The 23,991-nt window shown below is 45.6% G+C and overlaps 1 protein-coding gene across 2 annotated transcripts in view; it reads right to left on the bottom strand.

Annotated features, from left to right (window-relative positions):
- mgat5 (alpha-1,6-mannosylglycoprotein 6-beta-N-acetylglucosaminyltransferase) overlaps window positions 1–23,991 on the bottom strand; it is a 183,404-nt gene that overhangs the window by 114,166 nt on the left and 45,247 nt on the right. For both annotated transcript variants that reach the window (XM_083632428.1, XM_083632429.1), the window contains exons 2-3: window positions 22,360–22,826; window positions 7,244–7,408 (exon numbers count right to left, since the gene is read on the bottom strand). In XM_083632428.1, the coding sequence (XP_083488554.1) occupies window positions 7,244–7,408; window positions 22,360–22,600 (406 nt within the window). In that variant the 5' untranslated portion in view covers window positions 22,601–22,826. The remainder of the gene's footprint in view (window positions 1–7,243; window positions 7,409–22,359; window positions 22,827–23,991) is intronic.

Below are 23,991 nucleotides of genomic sequence, written 5' to 3'. Positions count from 1 at the left end.
CGCTGCTGGCTTGGTTGATTAGCCACATCAACCACATCACATCAGCCAGACCTGCTTGGCCAGACAGAGTGTCACAGACTTGCTGCTGGACCCAATCCCATCTGCCTCCCGCCAAGCAGCCAGCAACCATGGCCAGATTGGCTTGTTTTGATCCTGTGAGGGGCTTCTGTGCCTCTCGCCCCCAGCTAAATCCAGCACAACATGAGGCCTCCTATTGCTGCATAGCGCATGTGGCAATGTACAAAGCTGTGTTCATTATTCATAGTGATATTACACCGTTTTCAAACTGCCACTTCCTTTTTGTTAATAGCAAAGATAATGGCGAGTACGGCTGACTAGAAAGTGCACACTGCGCCGTTCTTCTCTTTAGGCAGAGTGGAGTTGAGAAGTTCAGAAAAAGTACTTCCTCATAGCAGACCACATGATGCGGACTGCATTGTTTGTGAGCCAACCAATCAGAAGAGAAAGAAGAGGCAGGGTTTCACACTACCTACAGTAGGCAGCTGACTTTTTACTACTACAACAACGACCAGATGGAAATGGAGAAAGTAGAGGAACAAACGTTGGCCTTCTACCCTGTTGCTATTCACCTTATGTAGCCCCGCCCACTTGACCCACTGTGTCACGACTTCCTGTTCAAAACGCCGGCTGTTTTACCTGCTCAAAGTCAGACTCACCTGGTCAAACCTGGTTTTGACTCACATAATGAGTCAGACTAGGTTTGTGAGTCACAGGAAGTGTAAACACAATCAGAGCTTCCGATTGTGTTTACACTTCCTGTTAGTCTCTCAAGGCAGACTGTCTCTTCTACATAAGGTGAATACTATGATCATAAAGAATCAGTAGGGCTGGGCGATACAGTATGGTTGAAATCAATATCATAATAATCATAAAGATTTGTTTCATATCGATATATATCATGATGAGGCTCACGTATGCAAAATCTCATTAAGTTCAGCTGAACGGATTTTAGGTTTGATGTAAAGAGAGAGAGATATATTAAAATAATCTTCCCTAAAAAATGTTTCATACTTCATTTTGCGTTTAAAAAAAAGAGTAATGTGCTTGTTATCATCAATTTAGACATCAGAACTGTGTGTCACAAATCAATATCTAAAACCGATTCCACTGAAAGAGGATAGATGATCTAATTGAATTATCTCCCAGTCCAGGGGTTTCCGCTAGTGCTAGTGCATACAATGTCCAGCTGGGTGAAAGGAGAGTAGCCAGGCGGGGGGGTGTAAACTGACACCACATGCTAATTTTGCATATCAATAATTACAGTCTCTGCTCGCAGCGGAGGGAGGGGGTCTGCGCTGTGTATGGGAAGCGCTGTGATGCTATTCAACACTTTTTGCCACGTTTAAGCACGGTGATTGGCCAGAAGGTCCAAACACCGCCCAGCCAGGAAACTAGAAGCCATCCCACAAAGCGACACCTCTGAATTACACACACAATAACACAGCCCGGTTGTAGCGGTTGCCTGACATCCACCGTGGTTGGCTGGTCTATAGCTTATTGGTTATTGTGACAGTAAGAAAGTAAAGTCCAGAATCAAATGGAGTTACAGGGAAAGGACACAGGGAGAGTCGCTGCTGGCCAGTCCTTAAGAGGACTTCTGCTGGCCAGTCCTTAAGAGGACTTCTGCTGGCCAGTCCTTAAGAGGACTTCAGCTATTTGCAGCCAACAGAAAGTGCTGTCTCCCACTTCCTAGATCTGAGAGGTGCCATGGTACTGAACAGATCAAATTCAGACGTGGCACTTTGGACTCAAAGTGACGGCGGGTAGAGTTTCAGATCCTGTTTCTTAAACAAATGATCATAATCAAACATCATGGCATGAATACTGATTACACACAGGATTATAATATGGTGTTCATTTATATCTCACGTTACCAACTGACATTTAACACAACTCGTGTTAGAGATGAAATGAAGCCTCGGAAATGTGTGCAATTGTTATGGCTGCAATGAGAGAAAAAGCTGGCTAAGAAAAAGCTTCCGTGAGAAGCAAACCAACCGTGGGAATTGTCCCTTAACATTTGCGGAGAATTCATTAATGTTTTGTCTCCAAACAGCCCCGACCACAAATGTGCATTGAGGGATTTCAGAGAGCAGGCGAGGAAATCAAACAGACGCACTAAACAACACCACGTGGAATTCATAATGAAACAGGGCGAGATACAAAATACCGTTCTATTATCTGTCAAGCATGCAGGACACTTATCGTTAGTGTTACTTTATTACATACTTAACTGGATCCGCTAATGATGTATGTCATACAGTGTACTGTGATGTGCAGGTCTTTCTGTTTGTTTGTGCCAAAAGGCAGGGTTTCTCAGCTTCTGTCATATTATTCAACTCAACACCTAATTCAGTTGCTATTCAATTGTACTGACTCACATTGACTGACATTTGCTTTATGGGGCAGTTGTTAAGCTGAAGGGTCTTTTTTGACCTGGAACTCTTAGCATATCATTTAAGGTTCTTGGGAGTATATGGATGGGTTTTTACTACATCAGGACAACTTGGGTCATATCTGGTCAAATTAGAGTAAACTGGCATTCCTATATCGCTGTGGTGTCTTACACTCTTTTCTGTACTGTCCTTTGCATTGTCCGACATGGCAAACATATCAGCCCAACTGATACTGATACTCCAAGCAGGTCCCAATCAAAGGTCCAGGGTAGGAGCAGTGTTTGACCCAGGTGTGGTCCCTGACACACGGCCCAGCAGAGTCCTCCTCTGACCCAGGTGTGGTCCCTGACACACGGCACGGCAGAGTCCTCCTCTGACCCAGGTGTGGTCCCTGACACACGGCCCAGCAGAGTCCTCCTCTGACCCAGGTGTGGTCCCTGACACACGGCACGGCAGAGTGTGAGCGTTTCAGACAGTTGAGGCGGAAACGCTGCAGTCCGGCGGCGGCCGACTGCTCGCCTCCATCTTGATAGCAGCCTCTCTGAAAGGCAGGCGTGTTCCCTTCACTGTCCAGATCCCTATCTCTCTAATTGCTTTGCAGCCAGGGAGGAGCACTAGTGTTGCTGGCAATAGTGCCGCCTGCCACCCACTCAAAGACAGCAGACATGCTTCAATGAAGCCTCAGGGGTTCTGGGTCTTTTAGGCCATTGCCAGGAGAGATCACTGTGGTGCCACTGACCTGCTTGACCTGCTTGACCTGCATTCAAGATCCAAACGTTATCGCTAAGGTCTAGGTTGGAACTTTTAAGCGAGCAGGGCCATTCAAATGCATCAAAAGATGTCACAGCCTCGGTCCAGGTAACAGCACAGCACACTGTATGAGATTAGTCCCTTATGCTAGGATTGAGACCATAGGGCCTGCTCTGGACCTGTACCTCCTCTAGGTCTGGGCTAGACAGTTACAAAGGACCTGTGTGTGTGTGTGTGTGTGTGTGTGTGTGTGTGTGTGTGTGTGTGTGTGTGTGTGCGTGCGTGCGTGCGTGCGTGCGTGTGCGTGCATCCGTGCGCGCGCGCATGTGTTTTATAGGGATATGTCGAAAATCAATATAAATACAAAAATGCGACAATCTGCATCGTAGGCCAGAAAAATGAATTATATCAAATAGTTATTCCATTTTATATTCTGCTGTAGTAATCACAAATGCGACAGCTTGACCATCGCAATTTCACAAGCGCTCCATCCGAATGATATTATTTGCACTTTATAGTGACATTTTGAAATTGTTGTTTAGATTCTAGTAGAGACGGAACGATGTGAAAAACTTCATATCACGATTATAGTGACCAAAATTATCACGGTTATCAGTATTATCACGGTATTGGTAAAATGTGCTGAAAATGTTCAAAAAGTACTAATACACTCACAGAAATCATTTCACCAAGTTTTATATTGACCCAAAAAGGATTGATACATTCACTGAACTCATTTCTCCAAGGCTGCATGTCTGCATCTTGTTTGATGATGGACAGTATTTATCATGTTTTTCACAGCACTGTAATCACAGTACCACGGTTTTAATGATAATGATCATTTGAAACGGTACGGTTATCATCGGGAACTTTATCACGTTATCATTAAAACTGGTTGTCATTTCATTCCTACATCCTAGCGAGCCATTGCCAGAAAGATTTGTAATTGTAAATAGTAATTCTGAGCAGTCATAGTTGTATCGTATCTTATACACATATTGCCCATCCCTAGTGTTTTACTATCAGGGCTCTGGAACGCTCTGAACATCTTTCATACATCTCAATACCAAAACCTTGGAGTCAGGGCCAGACAACAACACTACAAACACAGAAGCTTTCAAACACAACCAAGCCAAAGTAAACGAGTGCTTCAGTGTGAGCCACATGACATGTAGATCTACACAGCAGGAGGAACATCACACTGTGTGAGCCACATGACATGTAGATCTACACAGCAGGAGGAACATCACAATGCTCTGTCATTAACGGCCTCTCAAAGGGAAGTGGCTTTAGTGGTTTTGCTGTTGAAAAATGATGCCTTCAAACAAAGAACCATAGCTTGGTTACCAGCCGTGACAGCCGGGCTGCTAATGTTTTCCCCTTGTGTGTGTGTGTGTGTGTGTGTGTGTGTGTGTGTGTGTGTGTGTGTGTGTGTGTGTGTGTGTGTGTGTGTGTGTGTGTGTGCGTGCGTGCGACGTGCGTGCGTGTGTGTCCTGTGGTCCTGGCAACACATATTGTAGCAGGAACTACCACAGATAAAGAAGCCGTTTTGAGTGTCTGTCTGTGGGCAGATTTTGTTAGTGTGGTAGCGTCAAAACCGTGCAAGATGCAGTCACGAAACTTTACAGGAGTGCAGTTGACATCAAAATGAAGGTCGAGTTCGAAAATGGGCGTGATCCCAACAAGGGGGCCGGCGGGCCTCCCCACTTTAGGGCCCCCCCCCCCCCCACGTGAGTGACATGCATCCAGTGGCATTCACATGATATCCATACATTATAGTTTATGTCCACTAATTACAATTTAGCTTATTTATTTATTTATTTATTTATTTATTTATTTATTTATTTATTCAACTCAAGGTATTATGAGGAAGAATTGTGAATCACATGAACACTTGTTAATAGATGGCAAGGCAGCCGTGGTTATGATTGGATCCATTAGAACTGAGGCGTTGTATAACTCAATCAGCCTAATCCAATAATGTGAATCATATAATGCATCACAGCCTAGGCTCCTGCATTCCTACTGTTGACTTCTGCACAAGCCACTGAGAGCAAGTCCCCCATATCCCCCCGAAAAGCCAACAAGCCACTGAGAGCAAGTCCCCCATATCCCCCCGAAAAGCCAACAAGCCACTGAGAGCAAGTCCCCCATACCCCCCGAAAAGCCAACAAGCCACTGAGTGCAAGTCCCCCATATCGCCCCGAAAAGCCAACAAGCCACTGAGAGCAAGTCCCCCATACCGCCCTGAAAAGCCAACAAGCCACTGAGTGCAAGTCCCCCATATCCCCCCGAAAAGCCAACAAGCCACTGAGAGCAAGTCCCCCAGACCTCCCCGAAAAGCCAACAAGCCACTGAGAGCAAGTCCCCCATATCCCCCCGAAAAGCCAACAAGCCACTGAGAGCAAGTCCCCCAGACCTCCCCGAAAAGCCAACAAGCCACTGAGAGCAAGTCCCCCATATCCCCCCGAAAAGCCAACAAGCCACTGAGAGCAAGTCCCCCATATCCCCCCGAAAAGCCAACAAGCCACTGAGAGCAAGTCCCCCATATCCCCCCGAAAAGCCAACAAGCCACTGAGTGCAAGTCCCCCATATCCCCCCGAAAAGTCAACAAGCCACTGAGAGCAAGTCCCCCAGACCCCCCCGAAAAGCTAACAAGCCACTGAGTGCAAGTCCCCCATATCCCCCCGAAAAGCTAACAAGCCACTGAGTGCAAGTCCCCCATATCCCCCCGAAAAGCCAACAAGCCACTGAGAGCAAGTCCCCCATATCCCCCCGAAAAGCCAACAAGCCACTGAGAGCAAGTCCCCCAGACCCCCCCGAAAAGCTAACAAGCCACTGAGAGCAAGTCCCCCATATCCCCCCGAAAAGCCAACAAGCCACTGAGAGCAAGTCCCCCATATCCCCCCGAAAAGCCAACAAGCCACTGAGAGCAAGTCCCCCAGACCCCCCCGAAAAGCTAACAAGCCACTGAGAGCAAGTCCCCCATATCCCCCCGAAAAGCCAACAAGCCACTGAGAGCAAGTCCCCCATATCCCCCCGAAAAGCCAACAAGCCACTGAGAGCAAGTCCCCCAGACCCCCCCGAAAAGCTAACAAGCCACTGAGAGCAAGTCCCCCATATCCCCCCGAAAAGCCAACAAGCCACTGAGAGCAAGTCCCCCATATCCCCCCGAAAAGCCAACAAGCCACTGAGAGCAAGTCCCCCAGACCCCCCCGAAAAGCTAACAAGCCACTGAGAGCAAGTCCCCCATATCCCCCCGAAAAGCCAACAAGCCACTGAGAGCAAGTCCCCCATATCCCCCCGAAAAGCCAACAAGCCACTGAGAGCAAGTCCCCCAGACCCCCCCGAAAAGCTAACAAGCCACTGAGAGCAAGTCCCCCAGACCCCCCCGAAAAGCCAACAGCTCTTTCTCTCAACTGGGCTCAATTCATCATCTGAAAGCTGGCAGCAAAATCAATGAAAACTAATAAAAGGGTCACGCAGCGTGAACGGGAGGCCTTATTTGAACTATGTCCAAGGATGCGGTCTGGGGCCGTAAAGTGCCTCGTGTGCACTGTGTGCACTGTGTGCACTGTGTGCACTACTGGAAGAGTTTGAGGTGGTTTTTATGCTTGAGGAAAGTTATTCATTATAGCAGGATGGACAGAAAACAACAAGGGTCATTGGGAGTTCATCCAAACCACCAACAATCACCTTATCCTTATGTTTAATCATCTCATGTTTTATACAATCACCTTATCCTCGTTTCTTCAAATGGTTTCAGGTACTATTATGTTTGATGTGCACTTTAGTACCCTCAACAACAAGGTAGTATTATGTGTCTGGGGTAGTGTAGAGGTCAAAGCAATCTCCTACCACCGCAAGACCCGGGTTCAATTCCCGGTACTTGGTAATAAAAACAGACTTAAATTGCCGTTTATCCTTCCTTTACCGCAACACCGTCACAAACACACTCACTCATAAACAAACTCCATCCTAACTCTTCCCAAACAAACACCTCTTCATAACTTAAGCGCGCATCTTGGATGCTTTGAGGAAGCGTCAAACAAAACAAAACAAAGGGAAGAACTGACCGGCCACGTTGACCTTCTCGGCGTTGGTGGCGCTGGGCGTGGCGGTGCTGGTGCCGTTGGTCAGGTTGCCCCCCGTGCCGTTGTAGATGTTCTCCACCTTGGACTCTAGCTTGCCCAGCCTCAGCATGATGTTATCCAGCAGCACCGCAAGGGTCTTCTTCAAGTCTGTGCGGGTCAGAAAGGGTGGCATGTTATTGGCCAATCTATTTCCAGTTGTGTGTTTGGGATGATTTATTGTCATGTACCTGATCTAGGGATGTGATGATAATAACAATATCAAGCAATATCAAGTAACCATGGTTATAATACGGTAAGCTTTCCCTGTAATACCGTGGTGATGATATGTTGTGCAATATGCAGGCCGCCACACAGTACACCACTACAAATAAGTTCATAATGGAGGACAGTTTCACACCATCCGTCTTCAGGAAATAATTAAATTATTTATGTTCTATGCGTTATACTATAACCCCTAACACACTGTTAACATAACATACTGTAGCCCTACATCATTTACTAAATGATCGGTTACTTCATTTTTTCAAAATAAAATACATTTTTCAATGTTCAATGACATTTCAGACACATTGTAGAGGTGCGCAATACCGTGTAAACCATGGGATTTTTTGCCTAAGGTTATTATCATACCGTCAAAATCTTATACCGGCCAATGCCTAACCTGAACAAACGATAACATCATGTAGTACCTCCAGTATAGTAGGAACAGACTGCAATAGACTGAAGTAGCTGCATTGCTACAATCGATTACAAGAGACTTTTACAATAGATTTTTGTGCTGGCAAACTATATAAAACATGGAGTGCAGTAAGCCTCTGGTTTCTATATAAAACATGGAGTGCAGTAAGCCTCTGGTTTTAGCTCAGGGAAAGCTTCCAGTGTTTTCCATCATCACCAGGCTTATCATTACAATCAATATGTCATTTATTATGCAGCCTTTGTGTGTGAGAAGCCTTGCTCAGCTCTCTCTGCAAATGGAGAAACAAGGACACTTGTGCTCCACTACAGTAAGTCATTGGATTTCATGCTGCACTGAAATGGAAAAGGGGAGGCGCGGTGTCTTTGCAAGTGACCTTGCTGCTTCATTTGGGTCTTTGCCTTTCTGTGGGTATCTGTTTTTTTTCTTCCATGAGCGTGGGGCAGGAGGGATGGCAGCCAGTGATGGGAAGGAGAGGGCAGACATTCAAAATAACATCGTCACGACGTCGGTACCCAAGGCATGGCATTTTCCCCTTAGTCCTTGTGGTATTTGTCTGATTCTATAACCTACAGCATTTTTGCAATGACATTTACAGAGAAACGTTAAGCTGCTCCGAGCTGCTCCGACTGGGGCATAAGAACAGAAATCCTATTTTTCATTGGCCAAGAATACTTGCTGATAGGGGTGCACCGATCACGTTTTTTGCCACCGATCACCGATTGCCGATCACCTATGAGAAATATCTGCCCAACCGATCATCGACCGATCACCGATTACCGATTACCGATCACCGATATATATATATATATTTATTTTATATTTTGTAGGCTAAAGGAAACTGCCAACATGAGACAGATGGGAGTTCAACCGTTTAGTTGTCAGTTCTCTTCAGTACAGTACAGCAGTATAGGCTTTTTACAGCATTATGACAGGAATAGTAGGATTGTGTGTGGTCTGGAAAAAGGAGGCAATAAAATATACAAACAGGTCAGTAACCAAGCTTGCTGTTATATAGGCCAATTATAGTGATAATTAACAACTAATAATATATAAATGATAATTAGGTAAACTGTAAGTCAGTTACTCTTAAACACCAGTCTTGAACCATGACTAAAGCCAAAGAGCTCCCACTCATAGAACCGGGGTTATGCACAATAACCGTCATACATTGGGATCCGCATCGAACGAACATCAAAACGACCCGCCCATCGAGGCCGAGTTACAGTGTTATAATTAGCAGCACTATGAGTGCGATCTACATAATGGTGACAGGGTTACATGACGGGAGAAACAACAGAATCACAAGCTACACACGAGCTAAACTCCATCTGAGTAGTGGCATTAATTAGCGCATCCGTCTGAATGGAGCGCACATCCACATAGCAGCACACTTTCGCTTCCTTCAAAGTGCCCGCGGGAACATCAATGCTTGCGTGGAAATTGTCTGTGTGTGCGCGTGCACTACCCCGACTACCACGTTAATCTGGGACTTTAATACACACGGATTTAACAGCATGCAAATGCCTCGGTAGGCGGGAGGACTGGAGGTAATTTATCTGCTGAGTCTGCTGTAATCACCAGCTGATTTGTGTGATTCAAAGACGCAAGAGGTGTGTTGACAGTCTGGTGCGGTGTGTGCATGGAGGTGAGTACACTGATGAAAGCAAAGCGTGTGCTTTGCAACACAATGATATAAACGTTAGAGCACAAATATGAAAGTTAAACGATAGACATTGAAGACATGAAAATGGGCTGCCTCATGTTTCTCACGTGCAGCATGATCGGCTATGCGATCGGCAAAATTAAAGGAATATCGGAAACAGCAGATCACATATTTGAGGTCCAAATCGGCCGATACAGATTGCGTGCAGATCGATCGGTGCACCCCTACTTGCTGACCATAATGTTAAAGTCTGGCTTATATGCTCATAGGCAGATTATACCCCATACATGTATATCTTCATAGTCATTACATAGTAATTGACAGACGTCGTCACACCTCCACAGAAAATTGACAAGATTTCCTGAGATGACGATAATTGCAGCTTGCCCGTCTATCACGTACGATATTTCCCCCCCCCGAACGTGACGCATTTGACACGCCAGAACGTGACGCATTTGACACGCCAGCCTTCATGGCGTCAGAGAGCTTGGCACGGGCACAATGTGAGCTGGCAGCGGCACGCAGCAGTCGTGCGAGGAGAGAAAAGGCCACAGCGTGTGTCTGCTTTGGACAGGCTCTGTGCGCCGGGAGAGGCAGACGCCCAGAGCAGCGAGACCAGGAAGAAATCAACTGGAAAGCTATAGAGAACCAAAGTGAACGTCACTTCCAGCTTCAGCACTGTACCAGAGGTTTTCATCCGCCATTTATTTTCCCTTAGAGATTTCGTAAAATGCTTATAAAAATAGTTGTACTTGTTCAAACCAAACGGTACAGATATATTTAGATACAGGAGAGATCGCATAACATTTCACTCGGACCAAAACGTAAAAAAAAAAAAGTGGGTTTAAAGAAATGTTTTTTTAAGTTTTGCTCTGAGTGAAATGTTCTATGGTCTCTCCCGATTCTAAATATATCTGAACCGTTTGGTTTGAACAAGTACAACTATTTTTATAAGCATTTTACGAAATGTCTATGGGAAAATAAATGGCGGTTGAAAATCTCCGGTACAGTGCTGAAGCAGGAAGTGACGTTCACTTTGGCTCTCTATAGGAGGGAGCGGCCTTGCCATGGTTATTGGGCTGAACATAATTGGAGGAAAAAAAGGGAGTGAGCCCAGAGTAAATGCCCCCCCCCCCCCCCTCTGTTCACCTTGGTAATGTAGGCTTGTGCTAGGAGGGATGGGAATCAAGACCCGCTATCGATTGGTATCAATCGATAATTTTCGAAAACCTGAAAAATCAATGAGGTGCGACCGAGCTTATCGATACTGCTATTGAGACCAGCGGGTCCTGTAACGTTACCTTATGTCTCGAGAGACGAGAGTTATGTCATTTACCTCAAATCGCCGGTGCACAAACATACATCGACTGTCTAATAATGTTTTTCAATTCAATTGAATCGCCTGCCAAATGCCATTAACTAAACAAAGAGTGATTGTCACAGTCACAGACTCATAGTTAAAAAATAAAAGCAAGGGCATCCGGGGGGGCGCAGCGGTAGATTCCCTGCCGACCAACACGAGGGTCGCAGGTTCGCGCCCCCATGTTACCTCCGGCTTGGTCGGGCGTCCATACAGGCACGATTGGCTGTGTCCTGCGGGTGGGAACCCGGATTAAGCCGGGTATGTGTCCTGGTCGCTGCACTAGCGCCTCCTCTGGCTGGTCGGTGCGCCTGTTCGGGGCGGAAGGAAACTGGGGGGGGGGGGGGGGGGGTAGCGGGATCCTCCACCACGTGCTACGCCCTGCTGGTGAAGCTCCCCGCTATCAGCTGAAAAGAAGCAGCTGGCAACTGTGCATCCCCAGATCGGCAGAGGGTGAGCAGTGACCGGGGCAGCAGGGGGAAATTGACCAAGTACAATTGGGGGGAAAATGGGGGGAAATCAGAAAAAATAATGTAAAAATAAAAGAAATAAAAGCAATACCAGTTCTGTAAATAATAGAAAAGTGTCAATAGTGGTATCGATAAAGACTCTGATCGTTAAGCATTCTCGTAAATGGTATCAATATCAATCAAAATGAATGATCCCCATCCCTAGCCTGTGCCCACGGCTGGGGCATCAGGGAGACTCGCCAGGCTCTGTTCAAGAGACCACTTCAGCACCTCACCACCGCCTATCTTCACTAATGCCTTTACACTGACAAAGAGAAATACATGCAAAGCACTTGTCTTTATACCGCCGTTGGTGTATTCAAAGTGCAAGAAAGAAATATTGAAAAGATCATTTCAAAAGAGGAGCAACTGCTTGACTGGAACAGAGAAGCAAAGGAGAACGCAGCCTTTATTAAAATTACCGGCACATTGAAGCTATTTGTCAAAAAGGTGTCATGGTCTTTTGTGGTCTACAGTGACAAACCTAGCTATGTAGGCCAAAGCATAATGCATCAGCAGCAGCCATTATTATTTCTCGGTGGTGACCCTGTTTAAAAGACCAGAACAAATAGACCATATGAGGCAAAGCCATTTGTCCCTAAAGGAAATAAGACAGCATTCTGCAATTTGCATCACAACTGGGCCACATGCTGTCCAGTGTCCTGTGACATGTCCTTTACATTAAAGACACCAAGGCCTCTACAGAGACATACAAGACACCAAGGCCTCTACAGAGACATAAAAGACACCAAGGCCTCTACAGAGACATAAAAGACACCAAGGCCTCTACAGAGAGGCTACAAAGATCTGCTGTGTCTGACAGTTGCCCCCGGGCTTTAGCGGTGCTTTTGGGTGCATTAGCTGGAACACAGAGCGAGTGAATCAGCCTCGGGGGGCGGGGGAGGGGGGGGGCGTCATATGGGAAGAGCCTCTTTCATCAGCAAAGCATCCTCTTTCAATGGACCTTCAAAACAGCCATGCTGCGCTGTCACATGGCCCGGCAGTGCTCCAGTCTCGGGAGGAGTGCCGTGTTATTGAATATACGCCGAGGACAAACCGGTGGAAACGGCCTCTCTTTCCATGAGGAAATGAAGCGACTATATGACTTCAGCTCAAAGCTATGATGCCGCATTGATATCACCAATTAATTCCACTGGGTCATAAGGAAGAGATAACATGCAGGAGGTGATGGGTTTTGTAAGCCTTGAAGTGAATGAGACATCGTAAAAGTGGTGCAAATATATCAGTGATGTGAGTGAGTATATCATCAAAAAGGAACTTAAGGAAAGTGCCTGTATGTTATTAAAGCTAGTATCAGTGGTTCTCAAAGTGGGGTCCAATAAGTAACACAATGGCAATATGACTATTTTGGCCATGGGGGATTCATACACGTTCTGTAATAAAACATCTAAAAGCAAAAATCTTATCAGATGGGGACCGTGGGTCAGTTTAGGGGTGCTTGACGTGAAAAGGTTTGAGGAGCACTGGTCTTGGTATTGTCAGTAATAAATGGATGGTGTCAAAAGACAAACAGCTAATGCTTAAAGGAAATCACTGATTTGGTTTATGAGAAGACTTTTAATCGGAGAAAACAACAATCGAGCAGATTTTTAATATGCTCCTAATTACATTGAGCTGAGTTAGCAAAGAAGCCCAACATGAATCTGAACCGACCAGCCTGTTCCAAAATGCAGCGGCAAGCATTAAGAAGATTCAATGGAAAATAGAAATGTCACCAAGTTAAAGCCAGGGGGAATCACTGGCTCGTTTTTGTCTGTCGACAGAGATATTAATTCACTCCTAGTCGGGCTGACAGATGGAGGCTATAATCCATATCTCGATGCGGCTCTTTGATGACCTAGCAATGTCAAATGTCCTCCGTAAGCAGATCGCTAGCAACCTGCCATTTCAAATGCTTTATGTGCAGTAGGGAACATGACAGATGTGGAAAAACGCAATTGTGAGATTAACGGCAACAGTATCAGAGTTAAAACTGTTTCTAAGTTACACATTTAAAAAAAATAAAAATAATGTGAGGGTTTTTTTTTGTCACAGAGACCTTCATCAGCCGGAGTGTTGTTGTGAGTAATGCTTAGACTTGTCCTGTACCTGTACACGGCTACTGCTGCCAGGTAACCAAAAGAGTAATGGCATGCCTAGGGACATACTATTTCTGCCTGTCTCAATATTTCTTAGCGTGCTAGTGCAATTGCAAAAAGCAAATCCTGGAGCGCTACACACTGCATTCGGCTGAGCATTTGACAATAGTGTCATATAAGATGATAGGTTTTCATGAAGCCCATGAGCATTGGAGAGGAGTGATTACAAGGGAACATGAGAGCATATAGCAGTGATCATCCCTATTGTTGAATGTCACGCATGTAGTAAGCATAAACCCAGCCTGAAGCCTGAAGCCAGCCCAGCGGTGGTCTGCTGGTCTCCATCGCTTGTCCATGTGACGTTGCAGAAGGCAGACCGAAACTGAAGGAGCACACAATGACCCTCGACACTAGAGGGGAGAGACACAGGATGAGGTCAGCAATATAAGCTTACACCCAGCCCTTGCTTTTGGGCAGGGGCTGGAATCCCCTGAATTCTGATCTTGTCTGATACGTATCCACTCCGCAAATCCACAATGGCTTCGGAACGCGGGCGGCGACAGGACGCGGTGTGAGATGGCCTCTCGCCGCCCCCGCCCGCGCAGCTCCATTTCAGGAGAGCTTGTGAGGGGAAAGATGGCATCCGTTGCTCGTCACGCCTCTGCTTTCACCGTGACAGGCGAGAGAGAGGTTGGTGTGACAGGTGTGACAGCGCCCAGGGAGGAGCTGCAGGTGGGGAGACTGTTCTGCCCTCGCTGTGCGGCAGGCGCACAAGTGCCTCTGACAGCCGACTCTGCTCTCTCACACACTCGCCGTCTTCGGCGCTCCGTCACAGAGAGGGGGCAGACGGGTTTTCAGTCACAGCCAGGCAGCACTTCGCGTAGGGCCCACTTTTATCTCTGTTCTTAGCTTACATTTAAAAGTTGTGCCATTTTAAAGCCAGTCGGGGTGAAATATAAGACCCATTTCGCAAATTGGGAATAAAATGACGTGACAAATGACAAGCGGTGAAAATGAAAATAACTGTCAGAGCTCTCAGAATATCCACATGACCAGGCTCGTCTCACCAAATAAACAGAGAACTAAGAAACCACAACATTTTTAAGAGCTCCAAAACAGAATTATGTACTGCATTTTGTAGACACTGACTTTGGATCATTCATTTAAGACAGTTTATGACCATTTCAGAACCTACTATGAACCCACAGACCAGTGTGATACTCTTCTTAGATGTGGTTCTCTTGCTAAGAGAGGGTAACATTACTACAGTAGTCCCTATTCACTCACCAGCCCCCATGTGGCACTATAAACAGGCAGCCTACCAGCTGCCCAGAGTGAAACGTTTGATTTCATGCTACTAACTAATTTCTCACATTCAGCCCAAACCAATAGAACAATGTTCCAGCGGTGAGCCAAACGGGCTTTTGTATTTCCATACCATATTTAATTCACACGCATTAAGATTTTATGGGTCATTTACGGGTAGCGAAGGAAGAGGCCCTAGTTCCCCTTAAACTCATTATGGCCGTATCAGGGCAGATGATCGACCGAGTGAGTAGACACAGGAAGCACACATTTCCCTGCTAGCTCCCTATCTAATCAAGGACACAGAATGGGTTTGAGTGTGACGTTAGACAGCGGTCTGCAGCTCCGACAGCACCATCAAGATGAATCCATCTCATAGGCGAAGAAGGCAAACTGTACAGGACACTGTTCCCGGGAAACAGACTGATAGTACAGTTAAAGCTATTGATTAGGAGTGACTCACATCGATCTGGCCAAATGATTTAGGACAGTCCCTGTGTATGTATATGATTTGTATAAAGACAACAACAAAAATCCTTTTATCAACTTATTTTTTTAGCAAAGGTAAATTCATCTATGCTGTCTGATTACAATCAAACTTCTTTGGAGCACTAAAGACTAATAGGTGAGTCCAGAGAATAATGTTTTAAACTAATTTTTATTTGTTTGTCCTGTTAAAAGACAGAGTGATTTACACATCACTAACAACTTGATGAAACTATCTAACTTCTATCAGTTGTTCAAAGAAGACTGTCAAGAAAGATGTAAAAAGTAGCACTTGCTAACAGTAGTTTGGGAACATGGTTTGTGAAGGCAGATTCATGGTCACTTAGCACATGTTTTGCATGTACCTTGAGACAAAGCTGGGCTGCTCACTCTCACTCGCCTCATTGCTCTCCAGGTGAGCCCATTAGCAGCCTATGGCCTAACGCTGTCTGCCTCAGCCCGACAGCTCAACACCATGCCACTTTTGACAAATCAATATGACGGAGAATAATGGGAATTGTTTGGTTAAGAAAATGGTGCTCTAGCTGATTAAAATTCTAGGTAATTCTAGGTCAATTTTACAAGTCCAAAAGTTCTACGCCTAGGCTTAAAACTGTATGATAAGCAAATCCAGTTGGCTTGCTTCTAGGTGGAACACAACATCCTTCATTTTGGCAGTTATTTAACCGGGTATTATTATTATTTATTTTATTCATTCATCACACACACACATACACACACGTACACATGCGCCCCCGTACACACGCGCCCCCACGCACACGCACACGCACACACACACACACACACACACACACACACACACACACACACAGTACAGGATAAGACAAGGAGGCGGCTGTCTCATAATTGTGGTGGAAAGAACCGGGCCAGTACCTTTTCATTAAATGCTGACGGCCAATGAAAGCTGAAGCTATGAGAGGTAAGGCGTACGCTAGTCTATGCCAACATCACACACATACACACACACACACACACACATCCTCAAGCACCAATGGGCCTTCTGTGTTGGCCGCTATCCTTCAAAATTACTGTGTGCACTCACTGCATACCATCGAAAAATGGTATGACACAGTTTAGGAGGGTGACTAGTACTGACTTTTTATGGCAGAAATATGGTTTTATTTGAAGTGTCTTGGCATGCTGGGTAATGACCTCACCATAGTTAGATAGAGAGGTCAGAGTACAGTGGAAATAGCCCTGCACTGCTTTCTCTCCATGCCCCCCCTGCCTCTAATCTCCCCCAGCTTTACTGTATCCTGTTGTTTCTCTGGGCATTAGAGCCCAATCAATTCCAATCTCAGGTTTCTAATGAAGCCTCCCATGCCGCCCTACAGGTCTATTAATGGCATGACTACCTTATCGATGGCTCTTCTGGAGCGGCGCTATTCCGCTATTATGCTCCCATGCAGCTGCATCAGCATTAACATCGAAGTTTTCTCTATTGCAGGCCATGCTGTGCCCGCTCAAGGGGCAGACAAGTGTAACTGTTCGATCCAATTCAAAGAAGAGGTGGAAAAAGAAGGAGAAATAATTAAATAGCCTACCCAATAGTGACTTTGCTAACTCATTGAGTGCCAATGACGTCGATCGGCGTCAAATCAAATAGTAACGTTGAGTGCCAATGACGTCGATCGGCGTCAAATGCGTTTTTTGACGGTGGGACGTGGATCAAAGCCTCATGCATCTCCTGTACAAATATTGGAGCTATTGAAGGTGTATAACCTATTTTACGGACCCATTAGGTGGCGACAGTGCTCTCCAGATTAGAGAAAGGTGAGGAAAAACAGCAGAAGAAGCCCCGTGATGAAACGGAAACCGATGAGAGCCAGAGCCAGAGCCGTATAGATTGCTCTGGCTGGAGCTAATGTTAGCTGCGAACAGCAGTCAATCCGCGCCCACAACTGAGCCCCTCTGTCTCTGCTGCATAGTTTCTCCACACGATTAGCTGCCAGAAAAGCAGCACCTGACGCCGAAGGGCCAAACCATTCTCAGCAGTCCGGTTTGGCTTTTCGGTGTCGCGCTGGGAGCCGGCGCACAAAAACGGAGCGCTCCGAAAATAGACGCTGGGTGCGTGTTAGGCTGTGTGTTAGTGTGGGGAGGAGTTTGCAGCTGAGGGGGGGGAGAGGGGGGTGCGGCACGCAGGGCACCACACAACTACACCACGTCACTACATCAGAAAATATTAGCTTCAGAGTCAGTGAATGTGCTTGAAATGCTTCATTTCACAAAAGGCTGATTATCTCAGCTTCTAATTTGAAACGTCTGTTTTTGCTGAAAACAACCTATCTTCTCCGGCTGATAACTAAAGAACGGAAAATGGTATCAATAAACTTTTTTTTGCTGATGATAGAATAGAGTCTCCTCGTTCTTTGTGCGTGTTCGGTGTTTACATAGTAATATCACACAATATTCTGTGGGCCTCGAGAAATCACTGAAAACGCTCTGAAACTCTGGCACTGGGAGCGTCCGTTCTCCAAAAGTGGCTGGCACTCAATGAGTTAAGGGATAACTTTTTTTCCTTTTTTGGCCTGATAGTGATCTATGAGCACAATGGAAATGGAATACGAATTGTTCCAATGGATGACACATTAGCAGTGATGTTTGTCTGTCAGATACCTGAGGAACCAAAGCACGTATTCCAGGGGTTTACCTGGTTCTCCAGCTCCTCTCAGATCACAGATAAATATACTGTAACGTGGGAAAAATACAAGAACCAAGTTTCTCCCTGTTATATCCAGGTTCTTTCAGTCTAACAAAGTGTCCAGTGAGTTGGTTCTCATTATAGTCCTGCAATATCAGGCCTATATAGAAGGTCTTTTCCACGGCTTAGTGAGTGATGACTCACTGCAGGCTTTACTGGACTGAATGAAGCAGAAGAAGAAGAAGGCCACAATACGCCTCAAGGTGCTGTAGGCTCACGCCTGGAGTCCACCGGGAGCGGCTGTCTCGTGTTCATTTATCCTTGCTTTTTGTGCTTGTACAATGAATGGGTAACTAGGCTACGTAGTAAAATGGTTTCTTTGTTTGTCTGTTTTAATGAAATCCTTACTATGTTGTGCTGTAGCCTACAGACAAAGTTAATACAGTTAAGTCTGGTTATGAAGGACATGGATCAAAGATTTGTGGCAGTGTTTTAGTTGTTAAAGGTACATTCAGCGATGTTTTTTTGTTAAAATAAGTGTTAAATGGCTCTATATTCTGACAGCAATCACTGAAATAGAATGTTTGGTCGCTGTCCTCTATCTGTCTCCTGTAGTCCTGCATGCAGGGCGGACGTATCTCCGCAACCGACTCACGGATGACGGTGCGGATGAGGCATCGCGATCTGACTTTCCATTTACCAGAAATGTCAACTTTTCTCTGATTGGATAAAAATTGGCGCCGCCCTAGGATGAGAACTAAGGAATGGAAATTGTACTGCGCTATCTCAATTTGGCCATACAGGCAATACTTGTAATAATTTTGAGCTTAACACGTTCACTGCCATTGACGTATTAATACGTCAAAAATAATCCAACGGTTGACTGCCAATGACGTATTAATACGTATCGTTAATACGTCGATTTTTTTTTTTTTGACGGTGGGACGTTGATCTAACCCTTTTACGTCTCCTACACCAGAATTGGAGGTATTGAATGTGTATAATCTATTTTACGGACCCACTGAGTGGCGACATGTCTCTCCACAGTAGAAAGAGGCGACCCAAAACTGGAGGGAAAAGCGAGGAAGCCGTTCTCATACTGTAAAATTGATGGCGAAAACGCTTTCACTTTCGCGCTGATGCACAGCGGTGGCAACGGTGGGGGGTTCCAAGAATAGATTGGATGCACACTTTGAAACACGCAGCATAAATATGACCAGAATCGCAAAACCTTCATCAAAGCTCTCAACCAAAACTCCACGAAACGAGCGAGTCCACCCAGACTTCCTCAAACAGCGGCCGCGCAAACAGGCACAGCAGCAGCAGCAACTTCGTTGTGACACGCCCGCTGGAGAGCCAGGGAGGCAGGAGGAGAACACACACGGAGGGAGGAGTTGGAAGCAGAGGGGGTTTCCTGCTGTTATGGAGGAAATTACTGTTCAAAACTATTGTTTAGATGTCTGAAGTCTTACTGATGCCAAAAATGAATGGTTAAAGTGACTGTTCTATCGAATTTCACAAAAAGCCGTTTATCTCTGAATAATTTTTCTGACGCTGAAACCATGCTGTATTCAACTGCTAATGCTTACATAACTACTAACTCTACAAACTAACTCTTTTAGACAGAGAAAGCACACATTCTATTAGTTCTTTTGAGATATTGTGTGTTCACAAAATCTTAGCAGAAAAGAATCCTCGGGTCTTGAAAGATGAGCCAGAATCCTCAAAAAAACCCTCTGGCAGAAGCTAACTACAGTAAAAAAAAAACGTCTGGCAGTGAATGTGTTAATATGCATCATAATTTAATATTTTATTTCATGGCCAAATGTGGCCTTTCTTATCTCATAGTGCAAGTCGAGCTGTTTATGTGCTTTGCCTAATTTTGTCCCATGCATGATGCCCTCATGCTGCCTATGATTGTATTGACACTGAACATTGTTTCACAAGCGAAAACAGCAAAACATTTGTTTGGGGAGGACCAATCATATTTTTCCAATCACTTGTGGAGGGTCAAGGAAAAATATATTTTGGTCAGAGAAGAGTCACATCTTTTTATTTCAGAGCGCTCCAAATCCCTCCAGTGACCCCCCCCCCCCCCCCCTCCTTATAAATAACGAACGGTCCCGATGTGTGTGATTTGGTTAAAGCGACAGATCAGAGATTCAGTAGTTTTGGGGAATTTGACAGTTCTTCCCAGTTTCCCAGAGTCCAAAACTAATAAATGCCTTCAGACAGACCTCTTTATGTATTTGATGTAGCTTGAACTATATCAAACAGCAATATCATGCTATCTTAGCTCAGTGTCTATGGGATAAAATAACATAATCATGATCCCATAGGCATAGGAATTGAGCGAGGGGGGCTCCTCTTTCCAAGCTTTGTCTGGGGGGAGGCCCACAGTCTCAGACTTTGAAAACCCCTGTTAAATGCGATCTGGAGCAATTCTCTATGCCGTTCAATGTCTGACTTCTTGTCAGCTCGATCTGCTCTGTGCAGGTTGATGGGGCTCAAAGCGGCTTCCATCAAACATACTGTAGGTGCATATTTAGGGTGCATATTTTTAGCAGAGCGGAGCAAAGAGCAGCTTCTGAAACACACTGCGGCACATCTGCTGGAATCAATCACATGCATTGTCTAGAGGGGCAGCGATCAGCTGGCAGCTGGAACGTGACATAGAGCAAGGATTACAGAAGCATGCGAGTGACCGGTTGAAAATATGGGTGAAGAAAGTGAAAGAACAACTGCTCCAATGGAAGAGTACAATACTGTACTGGTGCTGTACTGGGCAGCACAAGAGCAATAGAAAGAGCCAGGCCAGCACTCCAAAATGTCCTTTCAAAAATGTAATAAGTCACCTGGGACGGCACACAACGAACGTTTCAGCATCAAGTCTTTATCAGCGTTCTCAAAATTGGCCAAGTACAATTGGGGAGAAAATGGGGGGAAATCAGAAAAAGAAGGCTATAGATAGACTGTTTTCACAGAATTGTGTTGCTAGGGCTGTGATTCTCAACCAGGGCTACGCTACGTGTACCCCTAGGTGTACTGGAGCAGCTTGCCTTGGAAAGATAATTGGGATTACAATTGATTTCAAAACTGATTAAAAAAAGATCTCAAGTCATGAACTAGCTACAGTAGATGGATGATGGATAAATGGCTCAAACGTCCAATAGACTACTTGCACAACTCCACTACTTCCTGAAATGAGTAGGGCATCTTGGTTTCCTGTCCTACACTATTGGATGAACTGATTAATGTCAGGTGTGCCAACAACAACAACAACAGTGATCAGGCACACCTGACATTAATCAGTTCATCCAATAGTGTAGGACAGGAAACCAAGATGCCCTACTCATTTCAGGAAGTAGTGGAGTTGTGCAAGTAGTCTATTGCTGCCGCTCCAGATTCAGGTTTAGGGGGGCAGGATGACAAAAGGAGAAAAAAAAGCCAAGCGAGTGAGGGGGTACTATTGAGATGGCAAAAACAGCTCAAGAGGTACATACTGTATGACATAGAAGGTTGGTGTTATAGAAGAGGTACATACTGTATGACATAGAAGGTTGGTGTTATAGAAGAGGTACATACTGTATGACATAGAAGGTTGGTGTTATAGAATGGAATTTCACAGCCAAAAGGTAAACAGTGAACCACTTGAAGAAAACCAGTTGTGATCAAATGATGGAGCCAGGAGTCAGAAGAAGTCGTCTGATATGATGTATTTAACATAGATCTTGGCCAAGAGATGCACTCCTGCATATTCACGGATGGATACACAGGCTTACATACATTAAACAGAAAGTCAAAGATACTTATAGGAGACACATCAGATGACATCAGTCTTGACACACACTTGAAGGCTAATCTGTAGACTCAACCAATCTGTTATTCTGGCCCTGAGGGCACCGTGGCACGGTGACAGGGCACCGTGTCAGATAGAGAGGAGCTGCAAATGTAAGGTACAGGTTATCTAAATATGTCTGTCTGTGTATGTACACAGGTTATCTAAATATGTCTCTCTGTGTATGTACACAGGTTATCTAAATATGATGTCTGTCTGTGTAATAACTATATGTAACTTAAATAGAAATGTATATGAATATATTAATAACTAGTGATTGTCCAAATAAAGGCTAATGTGATTTAAATTTTACCTATCAGTTGGGAACCACTGTGAACAGTGTGAAACCTAGCTTATTTCTTATGAGCTATTGTATTAGCAAACACTGCAACAGGAAGTAAGCTAGGAGCAATTTAGAATGTTTATGTTGTCAAGTTAAAACTGTCTATAGTAAGACATGAGAGCTAACTACTCACCATAGGCCGTCATGGTGCCCACATAGGGCCCATCCATGACACTCTGGTTCTCCTCGGCCAGGGCCTTGATGTAGCGCTTGCTGAGCTCCAGGATCTGCTGGCGCAGCACGGCGCTGCTCTCGTGGCTGGCTCTCTGCTGGATGGTGAAGTGCAGCAGCATCATGCCCCAGATGAAGCCAAAGCTGACCAGGAAGAAGCCCAGCTTCTGGGAAGACAGCTTCCACAGGAAGGGCGTGGCCATGCTGACTCCTGCGCCTGGCGTCGGGAGGGTGTTGTGCGACTCTGGTTTGACTGCGGGAGGTTGCAGAGGTCAGGGAGGGGACTCAGGAGGGCAGGCGGGGGGGCATGGTGGGGTCGCTGGGTGTAGCTGCGATGTGTTTTGGTGGCGCTGCGCGGCCCGTTTGCATCACCGGCGTGTTTTCTTTCTCTGGCCCATCCTCGTGGATCAGGTGCATCTCAGCTGCATTCTGCCATGCAGGAGAGAGAGAGAGAGAGAGAGAGAGAGGAGATAAGAGAGGTGGTTGGTTAGTTCTTCTGGCAAACACTGATAGAGAAGGACTGGGAGTTCCCACTCCCACTCCCAGTCCCAGATAATCATTTGTCAACAGTGTCAGCCGTAATTTAGAGCACTTTGGTGATCAACAAACAGCCATCTCTCTCAACACATTTCTTTCAAGGAAAAGAATAGCCAGGGCACATGTACAGGTACTTGCTACATTGTCTTTGAACAATCCACACGAAAATCACGATAAATTCATGAAAGAAAGGTGCAAGCTTTTCTATCCTATAGATACAGAGTCGGTCTGTGTGGGAACGCCCACAAAATGTTATACGGCTGGCGTGCGGGTGGGGTAAAACCCCCCATATTTCTCAAAGGGCTGACTCACCAAAGGGCTCTGCTGCGGCTCTACACTACAGGATTGGGGATTCTAGAGCAGGTACAGTATAGACGTCTGTTCAGATGTGCGTTTACTGCGGGGGTTAAATCCCCGATCGTGTCTGCTTGGGCGGGGCTAGCAGCTAAATGCTAACTATGCTGAATGGGGAGAACGAGGGGATTTACCCCACCCTGACCACGCCCCCAGCCTGCTACCCCAGCCTCTATGATGAGACATCGCCTCAAACTATACAGCAGTGGTTCCCAAACTGGTGTACGCGTAGGTTACATGGAGATACTACCGGTAACTACAGTACAAGGGGTACTTGAGAGAAAAGGGAAAAATGTAAGAATAAATCATGAAAATGAATGAAATATTAAACTCTTTCACTCAATTTCTTATTTTGTAATGTTATATTCTTCAAAATTATCATTCATTGCATCATATGCTATTGTTTTAAGATTGAGAGCCACTGCTATACAGTATGAGGTGATACAGAGCCTAAGCCCATAGTAGACACTGAAGAACAGCAAGCCATCACACAGGAAGCAGTGTAACTTCAGCACAGGCTACTGCTGTGAAGTTCATGAGGTCATGGAGGGAATAAGGAACAAGCTGAGTACGAGTGTCCAAACAGGATGTATTACACACGAGGGGAATACACACTTCCTGCCTCTTACCTTACCTGCCTAAACTAAGTAGCACCATTTAGAGGTGCAGCCGACCAAGCTGCACAGAGGCACGCTCTATTCCA

The sequence above is a fragment of the Poromitra crassiceps genome (assembly GCF_964638095.1).
Source record: "Poromitra crassiceps genome assembly, chromosome: 3".
In the NCBI taxonomy this organism is placed as follows: domain Eukaryota; kingdom Metazoa; phylum Chordata; class Actinopteri; order Beryciformes; family Melamphaidae; genus Poromitra; species Poromitra crassiceps.
The sequence above is the reverse complement of the archived record's forward strand: the minus strand, read 5'-3'. Positions and strand labels throughout refer to the sequence as shown.